At 39.9% G+C, this 18,589-nt stretch overlaps 1 protein-coding gene across 5 annotated transcripts in view; it reads right to left on the bottom strand.

Moving 5' to 3' along the window:
- PRIM1 (DNA primase subunit 1) overlaps positions 1 to 18,589 on the bottom strand; it is a 50,117-nt gene that overhangs the window by 12,742 nt on the left and 18,786 nt on the right. The window contains exons 1-7 of one of the 5 annotated variants that reach the window (XM_019454818.2): positions 13,800 to 14,026; positions 13,011 to 13,168; positions 3,672 to 3,778; positions 3,527 to 3,600; positions 2,299 to 2,435; positions 1,864 to 1,922; positions 432 to 541 (exon numbers count right to left, since the gene is read on the bottom strand). In XM_019454818.2, the coding sequence (XP_019310363.1) occupies positions 432 to 541; positions 1,864 to 1,922; positions 2,299 to 2,435; positions 3,527 to 3,600; positions 3,672 to 3,778; positions 13,011 to 13,168; positions 13,800 to 13,923 (769 nt within the window). In that variant the 5' untranslated portion in view covers positions 13,924 to 14,026. The other 4 variants (XM_019454819.2, XM_053895549.1, XM_019454820.2 and 1 more) reach the window with 4 other exon arrangements.

The following is an 18,589-nucleotide window of genomic DNA, read 5'->3' as shown; positions in this document are numbered from 1 at the left end:
TAGTCGGACGCTTAAATGACTGAGCCACCCAGGTGCTCCTCTAAAATGCAAATATTAATTGAACACATATCCTTAAAAAATCTCCTGTAAAAATATGATACTGATATGACAGAAAAAATGCCAAAATAAATATTTGGTTTAATGTAAAGCTTTCCCTGGTCTGTACAAATTTTGACTATATGATTCAGTATTCTTTAAGTATCCATTAATTCTATGAGGATCAAACTCCAAAATGAGGAAATTTCTTTCTGAAAAGGCTTCATTTTTTACTATATTCCAAACTAGAGATACTAAAATGCAGAAAAAGATGTTTTGTGTAAAAAGACTAAATTTGTAAGAGTACGTATATGAGAATATGCAGGCAGAACACATTTATAATATCATAGATAAATACATGTAGCTCACATAAAAATGGTCTTGGGAAAGGATATTTTCAGGAACAAGGGCTAAGATCTTATCCCAGCTTTCTTTATTTTCAAGAATATCTTGATCAACTAAGGCATAGTCTTCAAAGTATTTTTTTATTATGTTTATAGATTTTCTGTAGGAATAACAATAACAAAGTCCTAATACTATTTGTAATATATACACTGCATAACTTTTGTTGCTATTTGGGTGGCTAGTGCTTACTTCTACTGAATTTTTCTTAATGAGCATGTATTAGTCTAATAAGAAAAATACAAATAGAGTTTAGCTATGTAAAATGGGAATAATACCCCTTTGTAGGGTTATGAGAGTTAACTAAGACATTCTAAGGGGAAGAACCTACTGTAGATAGTACCTGGCTTAGAACAGATATTCAAGAAATGTTTACTTTTTTTTTTTTTTTTTTTTAAAGTAGGCTCCACAGGCTTAAATTTACGACCCTGAGATCAATATCTGAACTGAGATCAAGAATCGGATGCTTAACCGACTGAGCCACCCAAGTGCCCCAAGAAATGTTTACTTCTTAAGCTCTACAACTTAGGTTAATAGCATCATAAATATGTAACAAGAAAGCAACCAAGCCAGGACAACATAATAATACATCAGTAGTAGAATGTGGGATAGAGTCTATAGTTTCTACTGTGAATTACTTGCTTTACATCTCGACAATTATATAGTGCTTAGCATTTTGCAGACTTCACATCTGTTTCATTTAATCTTTGCCACAACTCTCAGATAGAAGGAGATGTTTTTCCCGTCATATAGTTAAGGAAATAGAGGCTCTAATATTTTTATTAAGGTCTTAGTAAGTTGCAGAATAGAGATTCTAACTCTTTATGTTTATTTATTTTTCAGAGAGAGAGAGAGAGAGAGAGCGCAAACGGGGTAGGGGCAGAGAGAGAGGGGGACATAGAATTTGAAGCAGGCTCCAGGCTCTGAGCTGTCAGCACAGAGCCCGATGTGGGACTCAAACCCACGAACTGCAAGATCATAACTTGAACCAAAGTCAGATGCTTAACCGACTGAGCCACCCGGGCGCCCCTAGAGATTCTAACTCTTAATGCAAAGCTCTTTTCACCCAGAGAAGTAGTGAGTTCAGTGGGAAGAGTATGGGTTTTGAAATTAGGCAGACCAGGACATGAATGCTGAATTTAACAATTATTTGTGTGGTGCCACGAAACTTATACAATCTTTTCAAATCTCACTTTCTTCATCTGTAAATGGAGATACCATCATGACCGTCATGAAGTTATTGTTAAAACCAATGAGAACATTTGTAAAACATCTGTCATGAATACTGCAGCATGAAGTAGTCATTCAATGAACTCTACTTATTATCATTGTAAAGTGCTATCCCAGTAGGGAAAACTGATAACAAGGCAATTCTAAAGGTAAATCAGACACAACTTAAACTGCATAGAGTCTTTTCCAACAGACCTGACAAAAGGGTGAATTTTTTCGCTTAGGTGGACTTTCTTTTTAACGTCTTGACCACCCTGAAAAATAAACCATCAAAAAAGAACTTCATGTATATGAAATAAATGAAATAACTTAAAAATTCCTTTAATGTGTTCTAAAGATACTGATTAAAAGAAAACTGTCAACATATAGAAGTTTAGATGCTATTTTATAGTCTCAATACTTGTAACTTTCTGGGTTACCTTTACTTAACATAATTGAACCAGAAAAGTAATTTTCCTTTTGTCACAAACAAAGATCTTAAAAAATGTAGCTACTATGATTATTTGATCTGCTGGTAAGATCATCTACTCTGGAATGTGGATGCTCTAAAAGTTTAATTTTGTCACTAAACATTTCAGGCTTGGTAACATCTAGCAAACAAAGAAATGTAAATTATCATTAAGATCTTACCTTTACAAGACTCAAATACTCAACTATCCCAGAACGTACTGCAGAGGACAATTTTCTAACTGATTCATCACAGACCCAACAATGAACACCTCTCCTTCCAGAATATACCCAGAGACGATGCTTAAATCCAAAGTCCTCTGAGGAGGGGAGAAATAATAGGTTTTAAAATCTAGAAATAAATTTATAAACTCCTGGTTCTTGCTTACTTCCTTAGCTTCATTTTTACCTCTTATCCACATGTACTCATGTTAACTCTACTGAATTATTTTTAGTTTTCTGTGTCCTCCATGCTTTTGCCTTTATGTCAATACCTATTCTGGTCTCTCTGCCAAGAATTTCTTCATGCCCCGGTATTTCCATTTCTCTCCCTGACCAATTGCCATTTATCATTAAAGACCCAGTCTAGGGATATTAAAAAAAGTTAATAAATTTAAAGTGTTTAGAACAGTGCTTGGCACATAATAAGCACCCTAGATAAGAGTTAGCTATTTTTAGTACATGTGCTGCTGAAGTGATCACAAGAGTTAGCTATTTTTAATATCATTATCATCTTTATCATTATCTTTTCCAGAAAGCCTTTTCTAATCCAGTCTTTTCCCATTCCTGTATGCACTCCTGCTGTTCTAGATCTCCAGGGAATGCTGGGCATATTACTCAACATAAGTATAATCTTCAATTTTATTCGTCTTCTTCTTAGACTGCATAACATACTTGAGGTAATCATTATCTTTCATATTTCTTTCCCTCACCTAGGACAGTATGTAGCACAAAGAGCTGCTCGACAGATGACTGAACTGGGAAAAAACTCACTGGTTTGATCAACAGCTTTATTAGAATTTGAACTACAACTTTATTCTAATCTTTTATTTTCTGGCCATATGTTTCAAGGAAACATGTTCAAAATTTATGAGAGTTGACTATAAAATGGTATAGATAGGGGTGCCTGGGTGGCTCAGTCAGTTGAGCGTCCAACTTTGGCTCAGGTCATGATCTCACAGTTCATGAGTTCGAGCCCCATGTTGGTCTCTGAGCTGATAGCTCAGAGCCTGGAGCCTGCTTCGAATTCTGTCTCCTTCTCTCTCTGCCCTTCCCCCACTCACACTCTGTCTCTCTCTCTGTCTCAAAAATAAATAAACATTAAAAATATTTTTAAATGGTACAGACAGACAAATATTCAGAGGAAAACAGATTCTTGCATTTGACCCCCTCAGACACTACCAATACTTGCCCTTCAGTGCTCGGTCGATTATGTGTATGGCCATCGTCATGAGGGTCCAGCACTTAGAACATATGTCTGCAGAACTGGAGCAGAGGCATCATTACTCACTGTTAGTGACATCACCCACCCTACCAGCAAGGCATGCAGCACTTACCTACAACATCTCCTCACATCGTCATAGTCTGTCATGTCAATGTCAAACACCAATTCTTTTTCCTGAGCCTGGAAAGCTCCCAGCTTCACTGTATTGTGTTGATTGGGCTACAGATAGGGGGAAAATATTTAAATATTTTAAATATATATACATATACATACACACACACACACACACACACACACACACACACACACACACACACACACACATATATAACCCAAAACAAACAAAAAAACCAAACAAAAAATTCATTCAGTTTCTTTTTTTTTTATTTAAAAATTTTTTTTAACGTTTATTTATTTTTGAGACAGAGAGAGACAGAGCATGAATGGGGGAGGGTCAGAGAGAGAGAGGGAGACACAGAATCTGAAACAGGCTCCAGGCTCTGAGCTGTCAGCACAGAGCCAGACGCGGGGCTCAAACTCATGGACCGCGAGATCATGACCTGAGCCGAAGTTGGATGCCTAACCGACTGAGCCACCCAGGTGCCCCTCAATCAGTTTCTATAAGAGCTGTCATGCTGCCAATTATGCTGTTTTCCACCCACACAAAAAAAGTGGCCAAAGAGAAATGAAGAAACCATAATACAATGCCAATTCTATTTCAAAGTTCATTAATTTGGATTCTGTGCATCCAGAATTGATGACAGTATACATTTACTTAAAACAGGTTTTGATAAATCTATATTGCCATAAATTTTTTTTTTCAGTTCTACTGAGATATAATTGACATGTAACATTGAATAATAAATATTTGTTATTTTTAGGTTTCTGATAAGGAAGAAAGTACATACAAATAATTAATGCCCTATTGTAAGCTGTTTTAAGGAACTTTAACTGTTACTGGACATATAAGTAACAAAAATGTATTTAAAATTTTTCAATAGGGGTGCCTGGCTGGTTCAGTCAGTAGAGCATGCGACTCTATCTCAGGGTTGTGAGTTCAAGTCCCTCACTGGGTGTAGAGATTACTTAAAAATAAAATCTTTAAAAAATAAATAAAATATTTCAATAATCCAAAATATCTCAATTAGTTCAAACTGAGCCTTTGGCTTAAGCTGTAAGTAGCCTCCTTTGAGGTTATGGATCACCAGGCATAGAAGGCAGACCGAATACAGATACTTATCTTGATCTCCTAAACTTGCACAAAAATGATAGTAAAGATTTTTTTTTTTTTTGGATAGTAAAGATTTTCTTAAGAAAGGCATGTCTTGGGGCATTCCTGAGCCTGGGTGGCTTAGTTAGTTGAACGTTCAACTTTGGCTCAGGTCATGATCCCACAGTTTGTGAGTTTGAGCCCCACATTGGGCTTGCTGCTGTCAGCACGGAGCCTACTTTGGATCCTCTATCCCCCGGCCCCCTGCTCCTCTCCCACTTGTGCGCTCTCTCTCTCAAAAATAAACATTAAAAAAAAAAAAAAAAGCATGTCTTTTAAGAAAGAGCCAAAGAAGAGAAGATACCACCACGATTTTTATAAGATACCCATAAAAGCTGAATCTTAAGCTCTCAGTAAGGAAAGATAAGAAGCAACCCAATTTACACCTCAGCATCCCTAAAAAACTCTGGTCACAATTGGTATCTCTGGAGTAAGAATGTGCACGTGCGTGCGTGCGTGTGTGTGGTGTTGGTAAAGCTAAGACTAAAAATAAGAGTATTCGTTAAAAATCTTTTTATGAAGCAGTTCCCCAGATTCTTCCATTTACTCTGCAGAGCTAGGTGACTGTGCAAAGACACCTGAATTATTATCTGGAGAACCTCAAACAGTGGGTCTTTGGACTGGGATGAGGGGCAGGAACAACAGGTACAGCTGAAGAAAGATGTGTTGTACTGATATACAGGGGATTAAGTGGACATTTACATGTGGAAAGTTGAGACCCTGCCCTCTTCCCCTACATCTGTACCCTATCGCTGCCACCCGGGGAGGAGACCAGAAGATTCCTGTCTGAAGAATCTGATCAGGAGTGTCAGGCACTGTTAAAGGCTCTAGGAATATAGATCAGTGATCAAAACAGATCTCTGTGCTAGTGGACTTTTCATTCAAGCAAAGAGCTAGAGAAACTGACAACAGAGCTTCTTCCCAAAAAGATGACCAAGCCAGATCACCTTGTAATAAAGAAATCTAAGTCATGTATACAGAACTTCCAATCAGCTTTTTTAGTACTCTATTTTTATTTTTTTCAATATATGAAATTTATTGTCAAATTGGTTTCCATACAACACCCAGTGCCCATCCCAAAAGGTGCCCTCCTCAATACCCATCACCCACTCTCCCCTCCCTCCCACCCCCCATCAACCCTCAGTTTGTTCTCAGTTTTTAAGAGTCTCTTATGCTTTGGCTTTCTCCCACTCTAACCTCTTTTTTTTTTTTTTCCTTCCCCTTCCCCATGGGTTTCTGTTAAGTTTCTCAGGATCCACATAAGAGTACTCTATTTTTATTTTTTTTTCTTTAAAAAAAAAATTTTTTTTTTAACGTTTATTTATTTTTGAGACAGAGAGAGATAGAGCATGAACGGGGGAGGGTCAGAGAGAGAGGGAGACACAGAATCTGAAACAGGCTCCAGGCTCTGAGCTGTCAGCACAGAGCCCGACGCGGGGCTCGAACCCACAAACTGAGATCATGACCTGAGCTGAAGTCGGATGCTTAGCCGACTGAGCCACCCAGGCGCCCCAAGAGTACTCTATTTTTAAATATAAGCAACATGCAAGACATTATCAGACTTATGAGGCAAGCCTCTAATATCAAAGAGGGGAAAAAACAGGAAAAAAAGCAACCTTGAGAAAACAAGACTGTACAACAGAATTAAAAAAAAAAAAAAACTATCATTGATATCCTCAGATAAGACATATCAATGAAAAAAAAAGTTCTTGGAAATTAAAATATAATAGCAGAAGTGAAAACCTCTGAGGAAATTCCCCAGAAAGTAGGGCCAAAGGACAAAAAAATAGAAAACAGGAGGAAAAAAAAATTAGTGAATCAGTTTAAGACACGTAATATCTGACTATAGGATTTCTGGAGAGACCAGAGAAAAATTATAGATAGGACAAATTGTATTAAAAAAAAGAAAAAGGTAGGGGCGCCTGGCTGGCTCAGATCAAGATCAGACTCTTGACCTCTGGGTTGTAAGTTTGAGCTCCATGTTGGGTGTAGAGATTACTTAAAAATAAAATCACGGAGGAGCCTGGGTGGCTCAGTTGGTTGAGCATCTGATTTCAGCTCAGGTCATGATCTCACAGTTTGCAAGCCCTGCATCAGGCTTTGTGTTGACAGCTCAGAGCCTGGAGCCTACTTCGGATTCTGTGTCTCCCTCTCTCTCTGCCCCTCCCTGGCTCACAGTCGGTCTCTCTTGCTCTCAAAAATAAACAAACATAAAAAAATAAAATAAAATCTTTTTTTAACTCAAAAATAAAATCTAAAAAAAAAAAAAGTAAAAGGGAAATTTCCTAGAATTGAAGGACATGAGTTCATGATCATGAGTCCATCAAGTATTTAGCACAATAGGTACAAAAAGATGCATGTCAAGTGAAATTTTAGAACATTAGGGACAGAGGGGAGCAGAAAATCCTAAGAGCTTTCAGATCCAACACAGTGGGACAAGAATCAGAATGGGGGTCTTAATAGCAACACTGGAAACAAGTAGGTAATGCAAAATTCTAAGGGAAAATGACTTAGAAACTCAACCATTAGTTAAGCATAAATGTAGAATGAAGGTATTTTCCAGATACAGAAGGTATCAAATGTTTTGTCTTCCATGCATCTTTTCTCAGGAAGCTCAGGGAGGATGTGCTCTACCAGAACAAGGAAGTAAACCAAAAAGAGAACAAAGGATTTGGGTAACATAGGATCCAAAATAGGAGAGAGGTGGAAGGACATTGGGGTGATTACAAGATCATATTTATCCAACAGGCTTAGAGGGCAATCAGTCCAGCTTGGGGGTCAGAAGTCTGCTAGGGAAATTTTTTCAGGGTGAAATTGACAAACTACCTGTTAGGTCTGAACACACTGGGATATTCAGACAATTGGCAAGGAGTTTGGGGTTGACTTAGTGATTGACCCCTGATTTTTAATCTAACAAATATATTAGAAGCATGTGGAAATGGGAAGGTGAGGTGAGGGTAGGCAGTGAGGTAAAAGAAAGCTAAACTCTCATCTGCCAGATTGGAAAGTCAGTAGATAATGCTTAAAATAGAAAAATGGGAGAAATATAAAAATGTTACTTACAGACAAGGCGGCAAATACCTTAAGAATCAGCTAAAAGAAAGTGGTTGCCTCTGGGGAGCAGAAAATAATGGAAAGAGAAAGAGATCCTTAAAAAAAAAAAGCCTAATTAACCCATGCTCATGGATTGGAAGAAGAAATATTATTAAAATGTCTATACTACCCAAAGCAATCTATACATTCAATGTAATCCCTATCAAAATAACACCAGCATTCTTCCCAGAGCTAGAACAAACAACTCTAAAATTTGTATGGAACCAGAAAAGACCCTAAATAGCCAAAGTAATGTTGAAAAAGAGAACCAAAGCTGGAGGCATCACAATTCCAGACTTCAAGCTGTATTACAAAGCTATAATCATCAAGACAGTATGATACTGGCACAAAAGCAGACACATGGATCAATGGAACAGAATAAAGAACCCAGAAATGTATGGCCAACTAATCTTTGACAAAGCAAGAAAGAATGTCCAATGGAAAAAAGGCAGCCTCTTTAGCAAATGGTGTTGGGAAGACTGGAGAGCAACATGCAGAAGAATGAACCAGGACCACTTTTTTACACCATACACAAAAATAAACCCAAAATGGATGAAAGACCTAAATGTAAGACAGGAAACCATCAAAATACTAGAGGAGAAAATAGGCAACAACCTCTCTGATCTTTGCCGCAGCAACTTCTTACTAGACATGTTTCCGGAAGCAAGGGAAACAAAAGCAAAAATGAACTATTGGGACCTCATCAAGATAAAAAGCTTCTGCACAGCAAGGAAACAATCAACCAAACTAAAAGGTAACTATTTGCAAATGACATATCTGATAAAGGGCATCAAACTCAACACCCAAAAAACAACCAGTTAAGAAATGGGCAGAACACATGAACAGACTTTTCCAAAGAAGACATCCAGATGGCTAACAGACACATGAAAAGATGCTCAACATCACCCATCATCAGGGAAATACATTTCAAAATCACAATGAGATACCACCTCCCAGCTGTCAGAATGGCTAAAATTAACAACTCAGGAAACAACAGATGTTGGTAAGGATGTGGAGAAAGGAGAACCCTCTTGCACTGTTGGTGGGAATGCAAACTGGTGCAGCCACTCTGGAGAACAGTATGGAGGTTCCTCAAAAAATTAAAAATAGAGCTACCCTACAACCCAGTAATTGCACTACTAGGTATTTATCCAAAGGATACAAAAATGCTGATTTGAAGGGGCACATGCACCCCAATGTTGATAGCACAATATATTAGTAATAGCCAAATTATGGAAAGAGCCCAAATGTCCATCGACTGAAGAATGGATGAAGATGTGGTATATACACACAATAGAATATTACTTGGGGATCAAAAAGAATGAAATCTTGCCATTCACAACGTGAATGGAACTAGAATGTATTATGTTAAGCGAAGTAAGTCAGAGAATGACAAATATCATATGATTTGACTCGTGGAATTTAAGAGACAAAACAGATGAACATAGGGGAAGGGAAGGAAAAATAAAAACAGAGAGGGAGGCAAACCATGAGACTCTTAAATACAGAGAACAAACTGAGGGCTGCTGGAGGGGTGCTGGTTGGGCAGATGGGCTAAATGGATGATGGGCATTAAGGAGGGCACTTATTAGGATGAGCACTGAGTGTTATATTTAAGTGATGAATCACTAAATTCTATTCCTGAAATCATTATTACACTATGTTAACTAACTTGGATTTAAATAAAATTAAAAAAAATGAGATTTATTCTCCTTCATTTATTCTCCTTAAAGAGAAGGAACAGAGCGACACTTTGGCCCTTCTATAGAGATTTCAGTTTTTTGTTTAAAAAAAAAAAATCTTTTTTTACATTTATTTATTTTTGAGAGACAGAGTGAGATGGTGCACGAGTTGGGCAGGGGTAGAGAGAGGAGACAGAATCCGAAGCAGGCTCCAGGCTCTGAGCAAGCTGTCAGCACAGAGCCCCACGTGGGGCTCAAACCCAGGAACCGTGAGATCATGACCTGAGCCCAAGTTGGACGCTCAACCGACTGAGCCACTCAGGGACCCCTAGAGATTTCCGTTTTAATCTCTATCCCTAAAGAGAAGTAGGGATGCCTGGCTGGCTTAGTGGTAGAGCATGTGACTCACGAGTTCAAGCCCCATATTGGGCACAGAGATTACTAAAAAAAAAAAAAAAAAAAAAAAAAAAATTGGGGTGCCTGGGTGGCTCAGTTGGTTGAGTGTCCAACTCTTTTTTTAAAATTTTTTTTTCCCAACGTTTTTTATTTATTTTTGGGACAGAGAGAGACAGAGCATGAACGGGGGAGGGGCAGAGAGAGAGGGAGACACAGAATCGGAAACAGGCTCCAGGCTCCGAGCCATCAGCCCAGAGCCTGACGCGGGGCTCGAACTCATGGACCGCGAGATCGTGACCTGGCTGAAGTCGGACGCTTAACCGACTGCGCCACCCAGGCGCCCCGAGTATCCAACTCTTGATTTTGGCTCAGGTCATGATCCCAGGGTCGTGGCATGGACTCCAGCATCAGGCCTCCGCACTGAGCATGGAGCCTGCTTGAGATTCTTTCTCTCTCTCTCTCTCTCTGCCCCTTCCCCGGCTTGCACTTTATCTCTCTCTAAAATTAGAAAAAAAAATCTAAATAAAAAAAAGTAAGTAAAAAATAAACTAGCTTAAAAAAAAAAATAAAGAGAAGTAAACTGCTCCAAAGCATTTTTCTTGCCTTTTTAAAATGTCTTCTCCCCTTCCCTTGGGATTTATATCAGAAAACCTGGGTTCAGGTCTCAGGTCTACAATTTGGAAACTGTGTCTCCTGGGACAAATTATTTAAGTTCTCTCAGCCTGTTTTCTCCTTGTAAAAATATAATGAGGATTGATATGAAAAATAAGTTATACGAGACATGGAAAAGCTCCATACAAAAGCTACTATCACATGAATGTATTTCTCCCCCCATGTGTGTATTTTTTTTTCTTTAAATGTTTCATTTACTTTTGAGAGAGAGCACAAGCAGTGGAGTGCAGAGAGAAAGAGGGGAACAGAGGATTTGAAACAGGCTCTTTGCTGACAGCAGACAGCCAGATGCAGGGCTCGAACTCACAAACTGTGAAATCACGACTTGGGCTGAAGTCAGATGCTTTAACCAACTGAGCCACCCAGGCGCTTCCCCCCATGTGTGTACTTTTATTTTTATTTATTTTTTAAAAATGTTTATTTATTCTTTGAGAGAGAGAGAGAGCATGAGCAGGGAAGAGGCAGAGAGAGAGAGAGAGAGAGAGAGACATAATCTAAAGCATGCTCCAGGCTCTGAGCTGTTAGCAGAGCCCGATGCAGGGCCTGAACCCACGAACTGTGAGACCATGACCTGAGCCGAAGTCGGGAGCTCAATCGACTGAGCCATCCAAGCGCCCCCCACCCACATGTGTGTATTTTTAAGGAGAGAAAGAAGGGCAATTTTGGTATGTTCATTCATTCAACAAGTATTTACAGTGTACTCTCTCTGCCAGCCACTATTCTAGGCATTTAGACTGTATCAGTGACAATGGGTAGGAGGAGTGGGGCAAGTTGCAGTAGGCCTCACTGAATGAAGACGTGAGGAGGTGAAGGAAGGAACCGAGAAGGTATCTGGTAAATGGGTTCTGGGCGGTGGAAACTGCTCGAGCAAAGGCCAGTGTGGCAGGAGTGGAGTGAGTAAGGCAGAGAGAGGGGCTTTTACTCTGAGTGAAATGAGAAGCCGTAAGAGAATGATTTTGAGCAGAGGAATCACAGAATCTGACTTGTTTTTTTTTAAATTTTTTTTTTAACATTTATTTATTTTTGAGACAGAGAGCATAAACAGGGGAGGGTCAGAGAAAGAGGGAGACACGGAATCTGGAACAGGCTCCAGGCTCTGACTGTCAGCACAGAGCCCGACGCGGGGCTCGAACCCACGGACCGCGAGATCATGACCTGAGCCAAAGTCAGACGCCTAACCGACTGAGCCACCCAGGCGCCCCAGAATCTGGCTTGTTTTAAAAGGATCATTGGCTGCTGTGTTGAGAATAGACTCTAGAGTCTATAGGAGCAAATTGTTAGGAAGTTTTTACAGTAATTCAGATGAGAGATGATGACAGTGGTAGTGGCACTGGTACCAGTCGTTGGATTTCAGATATTATTTTGGTAGACCTAAAGAGATTTCCTAATGGAAACAGATATAGGAGTATGAGAGAAAGAGAGGAATCAAGACTAACTTCATGGGATGCTTGGCTGGCTCATTGGGTATAGCATGTGACTCCAGATCTCAGTGTCATGTTGAATATAGACATTATTAAAAAAAACACCAAAAAACAAAAAACTCCAAAGCTGGAAGAGAATATGTAATTCTTTTAAAATTCCCTCATTTAAACCACGCTGACATCCTCATTTAGTCTTTTTAAAAAATAAAGTTCAGGGGAGGCGTCTGGGTGGCTCAGTCAGTTAACTGTTTGACTTCAGCTCAGGTCATGATCTCACCATTCCCGAGTTGGAGCCCCGTGTCAGGCTCTGTGCTGACGGCTTAGACCCTGGAGCCTGTTTCAAACTGTGTCTCCCTCTCTGTCTCTGCCCGGCCCCTGGTTGTGCTCTCTCTCTCAAAAATAATAAACATTAAAAAAAATTGTTAAAAAAATTTTATTATTATTTTTTTTAACATTTATTTATTTTTGAGAGACAGAGACAGAGCACAAGCAGGGGAGGGGCAGAGAGAGAAGGAGAGACTTAGAATCCGAAGCAGGCTCCAGGCTCTGAGCTGTCAGGACAGTGGCTGACGCCGGCTCGAACCCACTAACCATGAGATTATGACCTGAACCGAAGTCGGATGCTTAACCTACTGAGCCACCCAGGCGCCCCTCATTTAGTTTTTTTGCCCAATACTCAATTTTTTTGTCCTAGTGAGAATACAACCAATTCATTTCCAAATGATTTCCAACCAGTAATGTAGAGTATCAAGAACAACAGCAAAAAAAAATATTACAATCTACTTGCAAAAAGATAAATAAAGTGTGGCTCTTCAACTAGAATTAACTCTAAGAATGTAATCTCAAAACAATGGGGGGCTCCAACCCATTCTTGGTTTAAAAAATGAAACATAATACATAAAAAATTGATTTCTTACTCTGTGGGAGTATACTGCGCCTATATCAATCTTGTATGGATTCATTTTCTGCATCTCCTTTTCCAGATCACTCTGGTTGTTGAAGGATTGGTAGCGAATGTAAATATCATCTTTCAATGTGAATGAAAATTCACGGTGTTGAAAGTAATTCTTTGTCACTGCAAAATAAATATACAATTTTAAAGTTAATTTGGTATTTTATTTAGCACAGGGCACTATAACATCAACCAATGAGAAGATATTTTGAATAAGCCTGTGTGCTCAACACTGTGCTACATGCTAAAAAAAAAAACTTCCTAATTTGAAGGGGCTTACTATCCTGCATCTGATCGGAAAAAGTAAAAATGAAGAAAAAGATGCATTAAGTGTTTTAAATATGTAATGCCATCTGTCTCTCTTCGGTGGGCACTAATAAATTCAACTGCGAAGAGGTCAGTACCTCTCCTCTCCCGGGAGATGCTCCGCTTGTCCCTGATACACAACAGGCCTCTGTAGTTAAAGCTATGACCCGGTAATCTCCCTGGTTCAGGCGCCGCGGCCGGTAAACGGGGCACCGAATGTCAGTCTGACCAGGTAGAGGAAGGAGCAGCGGCTCGGCCTTTCTCTGTGGCCGGAGGCTGGTTACCCTAACCTCTCTTGGCCCATTTACACCTCAGAGGTGGTGGCGAGGTCTCGAGATAATGCGCGAAGGCGCCTGGCACAAAGCCTAGTGCATAGGAGGCACTTCTATTGTCATTCTAAGGTACCCTCCCAGAACCTCCTCACCGTCCCTTCCGAGCCACTACCCACTCCGCTCCCGGCTTCCATCACCTCCACCATAGTTGAGCCAGCGATAGTATTGGGCGTAGGGAAAAAGCCTCCGGTAATAAAGTTTAAGAAGCTCCGGCAGCTCGGCGGGGTCAAACGTCTCCATGGAGCGCGGGGCTCACTGTCTGCAGGACTACGACAAGAATTGGCGGGAATCACACAGCCGGAGCTTCTGTCACTACGCAGGCGCGCAGTGGCCGTGGCCGGGCGTCTGCGCCGGCTGCTGGGAATTGTAGTTCTCTCTTGGGGGTTGGCCTGGGCGTGGCGCAGTCTCTGCCTATCAGCACCGACGCTAGGTCCACCGCCCCTGTGGGTAGAAGGAAGCTGCCCCCTTTCCCGGAAGCTGTGCAGAAAGGTGAGCGCTTGAGCCTAGGTTCTTAAGATGAAGGAGAAAATGATGTTCTCCGCTAACTGTATGAATGTCTTAGAAATAACGCATTTGAACAACGTAAGCCAATATCTTTTTTAAGAGGGTTTGAAAATTAATTCTTCATAGAATTATTAGGTACGATATGTGGAAATAAACGAAGACCAACCTAATGAGAAAATCAAAGACTATTCGGAGCTTGCTATATAGCAAGGAGGTCAGCTGCAGACACTTGAGTTTTGGCAGAGTCAAAGGCAGGCAGAAGAGTGGAAAAGCTTTATAGTGGAGGGGGAGGGGAGAAGGTTTCAGGCTTGTTTGCATGGAAAAGCTGTAGTTGGACTAACTAGGAGCAGGGGCATTCTATGTGACTGATTCGGGGCTCATATTTGGCTTCCTCTGGTTGGTCCTAAATTGGAAGTGGCCACAAAATCTAGGGAGGCTGTCATTTATTAATCAAGTCCTGGCCATTTTGGGCCAGTTGCTACAGGGCTTTTGGTTTGGCTTCCTAAACTATCACTAGAGGCAGCAGTCTGACTTCTGTAAGTCTGACTTATAGCAGGCTGGCTTCCTGAGCTGTTTATTATAGATAAGGGGATTGGTTTCCTGGGTAGCTTGTTCAGGTTGTGGGTCAGAGTTCTGTTTTTTGGTTTTTAAGTAAACTCTGTGCCCAAAATTGGGCTAGAACTCATGGCCCTGAGTTGCATGCTCTACTGACTGAGCCAGCCGGGTACCCTCAGAATTCTGTTGTTTTTATATATTATCTGGCTACTCTTTGTATATTCAGTCTCTCAAATAGAACACCCCAGGGATCTTGCAATATCATGGAGAGCTTTCCGAGTAGGAAAGGAGCCTGTTTGCTGCTAATGTGCAAATCTGCCAATCAGTTGTACCTAGTAAAGATACACCTCATTGCAAATGTGGACTGGGGTGGGCAGTCTATAATCACAAAAAATATGTCATTTGAAAGCCATTATTTTCATGAATTTTATGTTTCCAATACCGATAGAAGAGAAAGGAGAAAATAGAATCTCTAGTAAGTTATTATTAGCCTAATCTTGAAAATGATCACTGGTCTCTCAGCTCCTGTGGACAAAGTGGTCAAAAGCAGGCTCTGGGCAGACTATACTTATTTGAATATTCCTTAAAACCTGGTTTCCTGCACAAATCTTAGTTGATTTTTACAATCCCTATGCATTTTGTTTTGGGTGAATTTTGTTATTGGGAAAGTCTTCACTCTTTTCCAGAGTGAAAAGTGCTTTTTTCCAGAACCACTTGTGTCTGGAATTTTTTTTTTTTTTTTTTTTTTTTTTTTTTTTTTTTTTTAGTGTGTATTTATTTTGAGAGACAGTGCAGGTGGGGAGAGGGGCAGAGGAAGAGAGAGAATCTCAAGCAGGCTCAATGCTCAGCATGGAGCCTGACATGGGGCTCGATCTCACCACTGTAAGATCATGACCTGAGCCGAAATGGAGTCCAACACTTAAACACTTAACTTTTAGGAATTGACTTCTTTGGGATATTTGAGGGTACCCTATTTGAATTTCAGGACCACTAAGGCATGCAACACTTGAAGGGGCCAAGATATAAGGGGAAAAAAAGCAAAGGAAGTTATATTTATTGAGTTCCTACTGTATGCTCAATTTATTTAACGTTAGTTTTCTCATCAGGAAAAAGGGAATAATAATAATAGCTAATATTTATATAACATTTGCTGTGCTGTGAAGTACCCTTTTGAGAATTTCCCCTCTACTTTACACCTGTCAGAATGGCTAAAATAGGGGCACCTGGGTAGCTCAGTCGGTTGGGCGTCTGACTCTTGGTTTCGGCTCAGGTCATGATCTCATGGGTCATAGGTCCGGGCCCCGCATTGGGCTCTGTGCTGATGCCACGGAGCCTGCTTGGGATTCTGTCTCCCTCTCTCTCTGCCCCTCCCCTGCTCTCTCTCTCTCTCTCTCAAAAATGGATAAATATTAAAAAAAAGTATTAAAAAAAAGAATGGCTAAAATAAAGAAGAGAAGAAAAAATAGGTGTTGGCAAGGATGTAGAGAAAAAAGAACCTTTGTGAATTGCTGGTGGAAATGTAAATTGATGCAGCTACTATGGAAAACAGTATGGAACTTCCTCAAAAAATTAAAAATAGAAATACCATGATCCGTTAATTCCACTACTTGGTATCTACCCAAAGAAAATGAAAGCACTAATTAGAAAAGATATATGCACCACTATATTTATTGCAGCATTATTTACAGTAGCAAAGTTATGGAGGCAACCCAAGTATCCACCAATAGATGAATGGGTAAAGATGTGATATATTTATAGACCCATACAATGGAATAGCAATTAGCCATAAAAGAGAATGAGATCTTGCCATTTGCAACAACACGAATGGACCTAGAGAATATAACGCTAAGTGAGATAAGTGAGACAGAAAGACAAATACCTTATGATTTCACTCATGTGGAATCTAAGAAACAAAAAGACAAAGAAACAGACTCTTAGACACAGAGAACAAACTGGTGGTTGCTAGAGAGGAGGTGGGTAGGGGATGGGTGGAATAGATAAAGGGGATTAAGAAGTATTAACTCTCAGTTATACTCAGTTATTCTCAGTCACAGAAATAGTCACAGCATAGGGGATATAGTCTATAAGATTGTAATAACACTGTTGGTGACAGATGGTAACTACACTTATTGTGGTAAACACTGAGTAATGTATAGAATTGTTAAAAAACTTTTATCCTTTGTGGGGCGCCTGGGTGGCTCGGTCGGTTAAGCATCCGACTTCGGCTTAGGTCATGATCTCACAGTTTGTGGGTTTGAGCCCCGTGTCAGGCTCTGTGCTGACAGCTTAAAACCTGGAACCTGCTTTGGATTGTGTCTCCCATTCTCTCTCTGCCCGCCACGCCCTGCTTGTGCTCTATCTCTCTCTCAAAAATAAACATTAAAAAAATTTAAAAAATGTTATCCCTCGTTAAGAACCCTATATGGTAGATACTAATATTATCCCTATTTTATAGATTGAGAAATACGCAGAGAATTTAAATACTTCGTCCAAGTTCACACTAGCTCGTAAGTGGGAAAGCCAGATAGCCTGGATCCACAGTCTGTGCTTTTAACCCCTAAGCTACATGCTGTGTCTCTACAAGGGGTTGTCGTGAGAATGAAATGAGATAAAGTGAGAGGTTCCTGGCACACTTCATAGGCCAGAACCACTCAGTGTGAGAAAGCTATTGGGTGCAAGTGCTCTGGTATGGAGGTTTTTATCCCAGTTGCCACTGGGAGGCAGTATTGCCATTCAGTTGGTTTCCCCTTGTGCTTTCATCCACAGAGGTGCAAAACCCCTTTGTCCTTCAAGTCTTACACTAGGTACCATCCTGTTTACTTTTACTACTTACATCTACTGTCATCCTCTTTGGGTAACCCATCAGTCCCAGGTCTCCCCAAGTTATTTGCAGACTTTGACACTTACCTCCTGGATTTTCCTTCCAGTTCTACTCCTATTGTTATTCTGGGTGTTTTTAGCATGTAAAAAAAGATGATTTATTTGGTAGATAGATGCACAGTTAATGAACATTTGTACTGGGCACTTAGCTAGTCCTGGGGGGAAAATTAATGGCATGGTTTCTGTTTCTGAGAAAGTTACAGCCTAGTAGGGGCCAGAGACACAAATCAAAAAGTGTAATCAAGTGTTATAGATACATTTGTAAACCAGCTGTCTTATTGGCATCAGCATTTTCCTTAAGACTTGGGTAAGATTGGTACGGGGAGCACAGGCACAAAATTGTAAATGGAATGGCACTTTTAGGAAACTGCCGGTGGTTCCATATGGACAGAGCTCAGACTTGAAGGGAAGGCCTGGTGAGAGATGGGGCTGAGAGGCAAGCCATGACTAAAGCATTGCATGCCAAGTGAGGGAGTGTGGAAATAAAAATTATTTATCTTCCATTTTTGTTCAGCTTTGGTTAAAATTAAAATAAAATATTGGTCATATCAGTATTTGATGAGAAGTCTTGGGAGTAAATCATCTTGTTGAAATAAGTAAGTTGAAAATTTGAAGCACTCCTGTGCTAGTTATCTTCCTCTTTAATAAGGTAAGAAAGAGAATATTAGAGAATATGTTCTGATGATGCAAGAGCATAGTAAAGAGAGACTATCTAGTTGGGGCCAAGGTCATATTTAAGTTGAATTATGATAGGTTCAATCTCTTGTTATCATAAACTACTGAAAAGTAATAAAGAGCACCACTATATTTGTTTAATGGCAAAGTTTTAGTTTAATCTTATAGAGGTGATTCTTTGAACCACAAAGCAAATCATGGCCACAAAGCTGATAAAACATGTTATGGGACATTGCAATTGTTTTTTAATCTATATATTTGATATCATAGATAAAATTAAATTTTTTTCCAC

The sequence above is a fragment of the Panthera pardus genome, unplaced genomic scaffold (assembly GCF_024362965.1).
Source record: "Panthera pardus isolate Hobbes unplaced genomic scaffold, ASM2436296v1 HiC_scaffold_6, whole genome shotgun sequence".
Classification (NCBI taxonomy): domain Eukaryota; kingdom Metazoa; phylum Chordata; class Mammalia; order Carnivora; family Felidae; genus Panthera; species Panthera pardus.
This window is presented reverse-complemented; position numbering and strand designations above follow the sequence as displayed.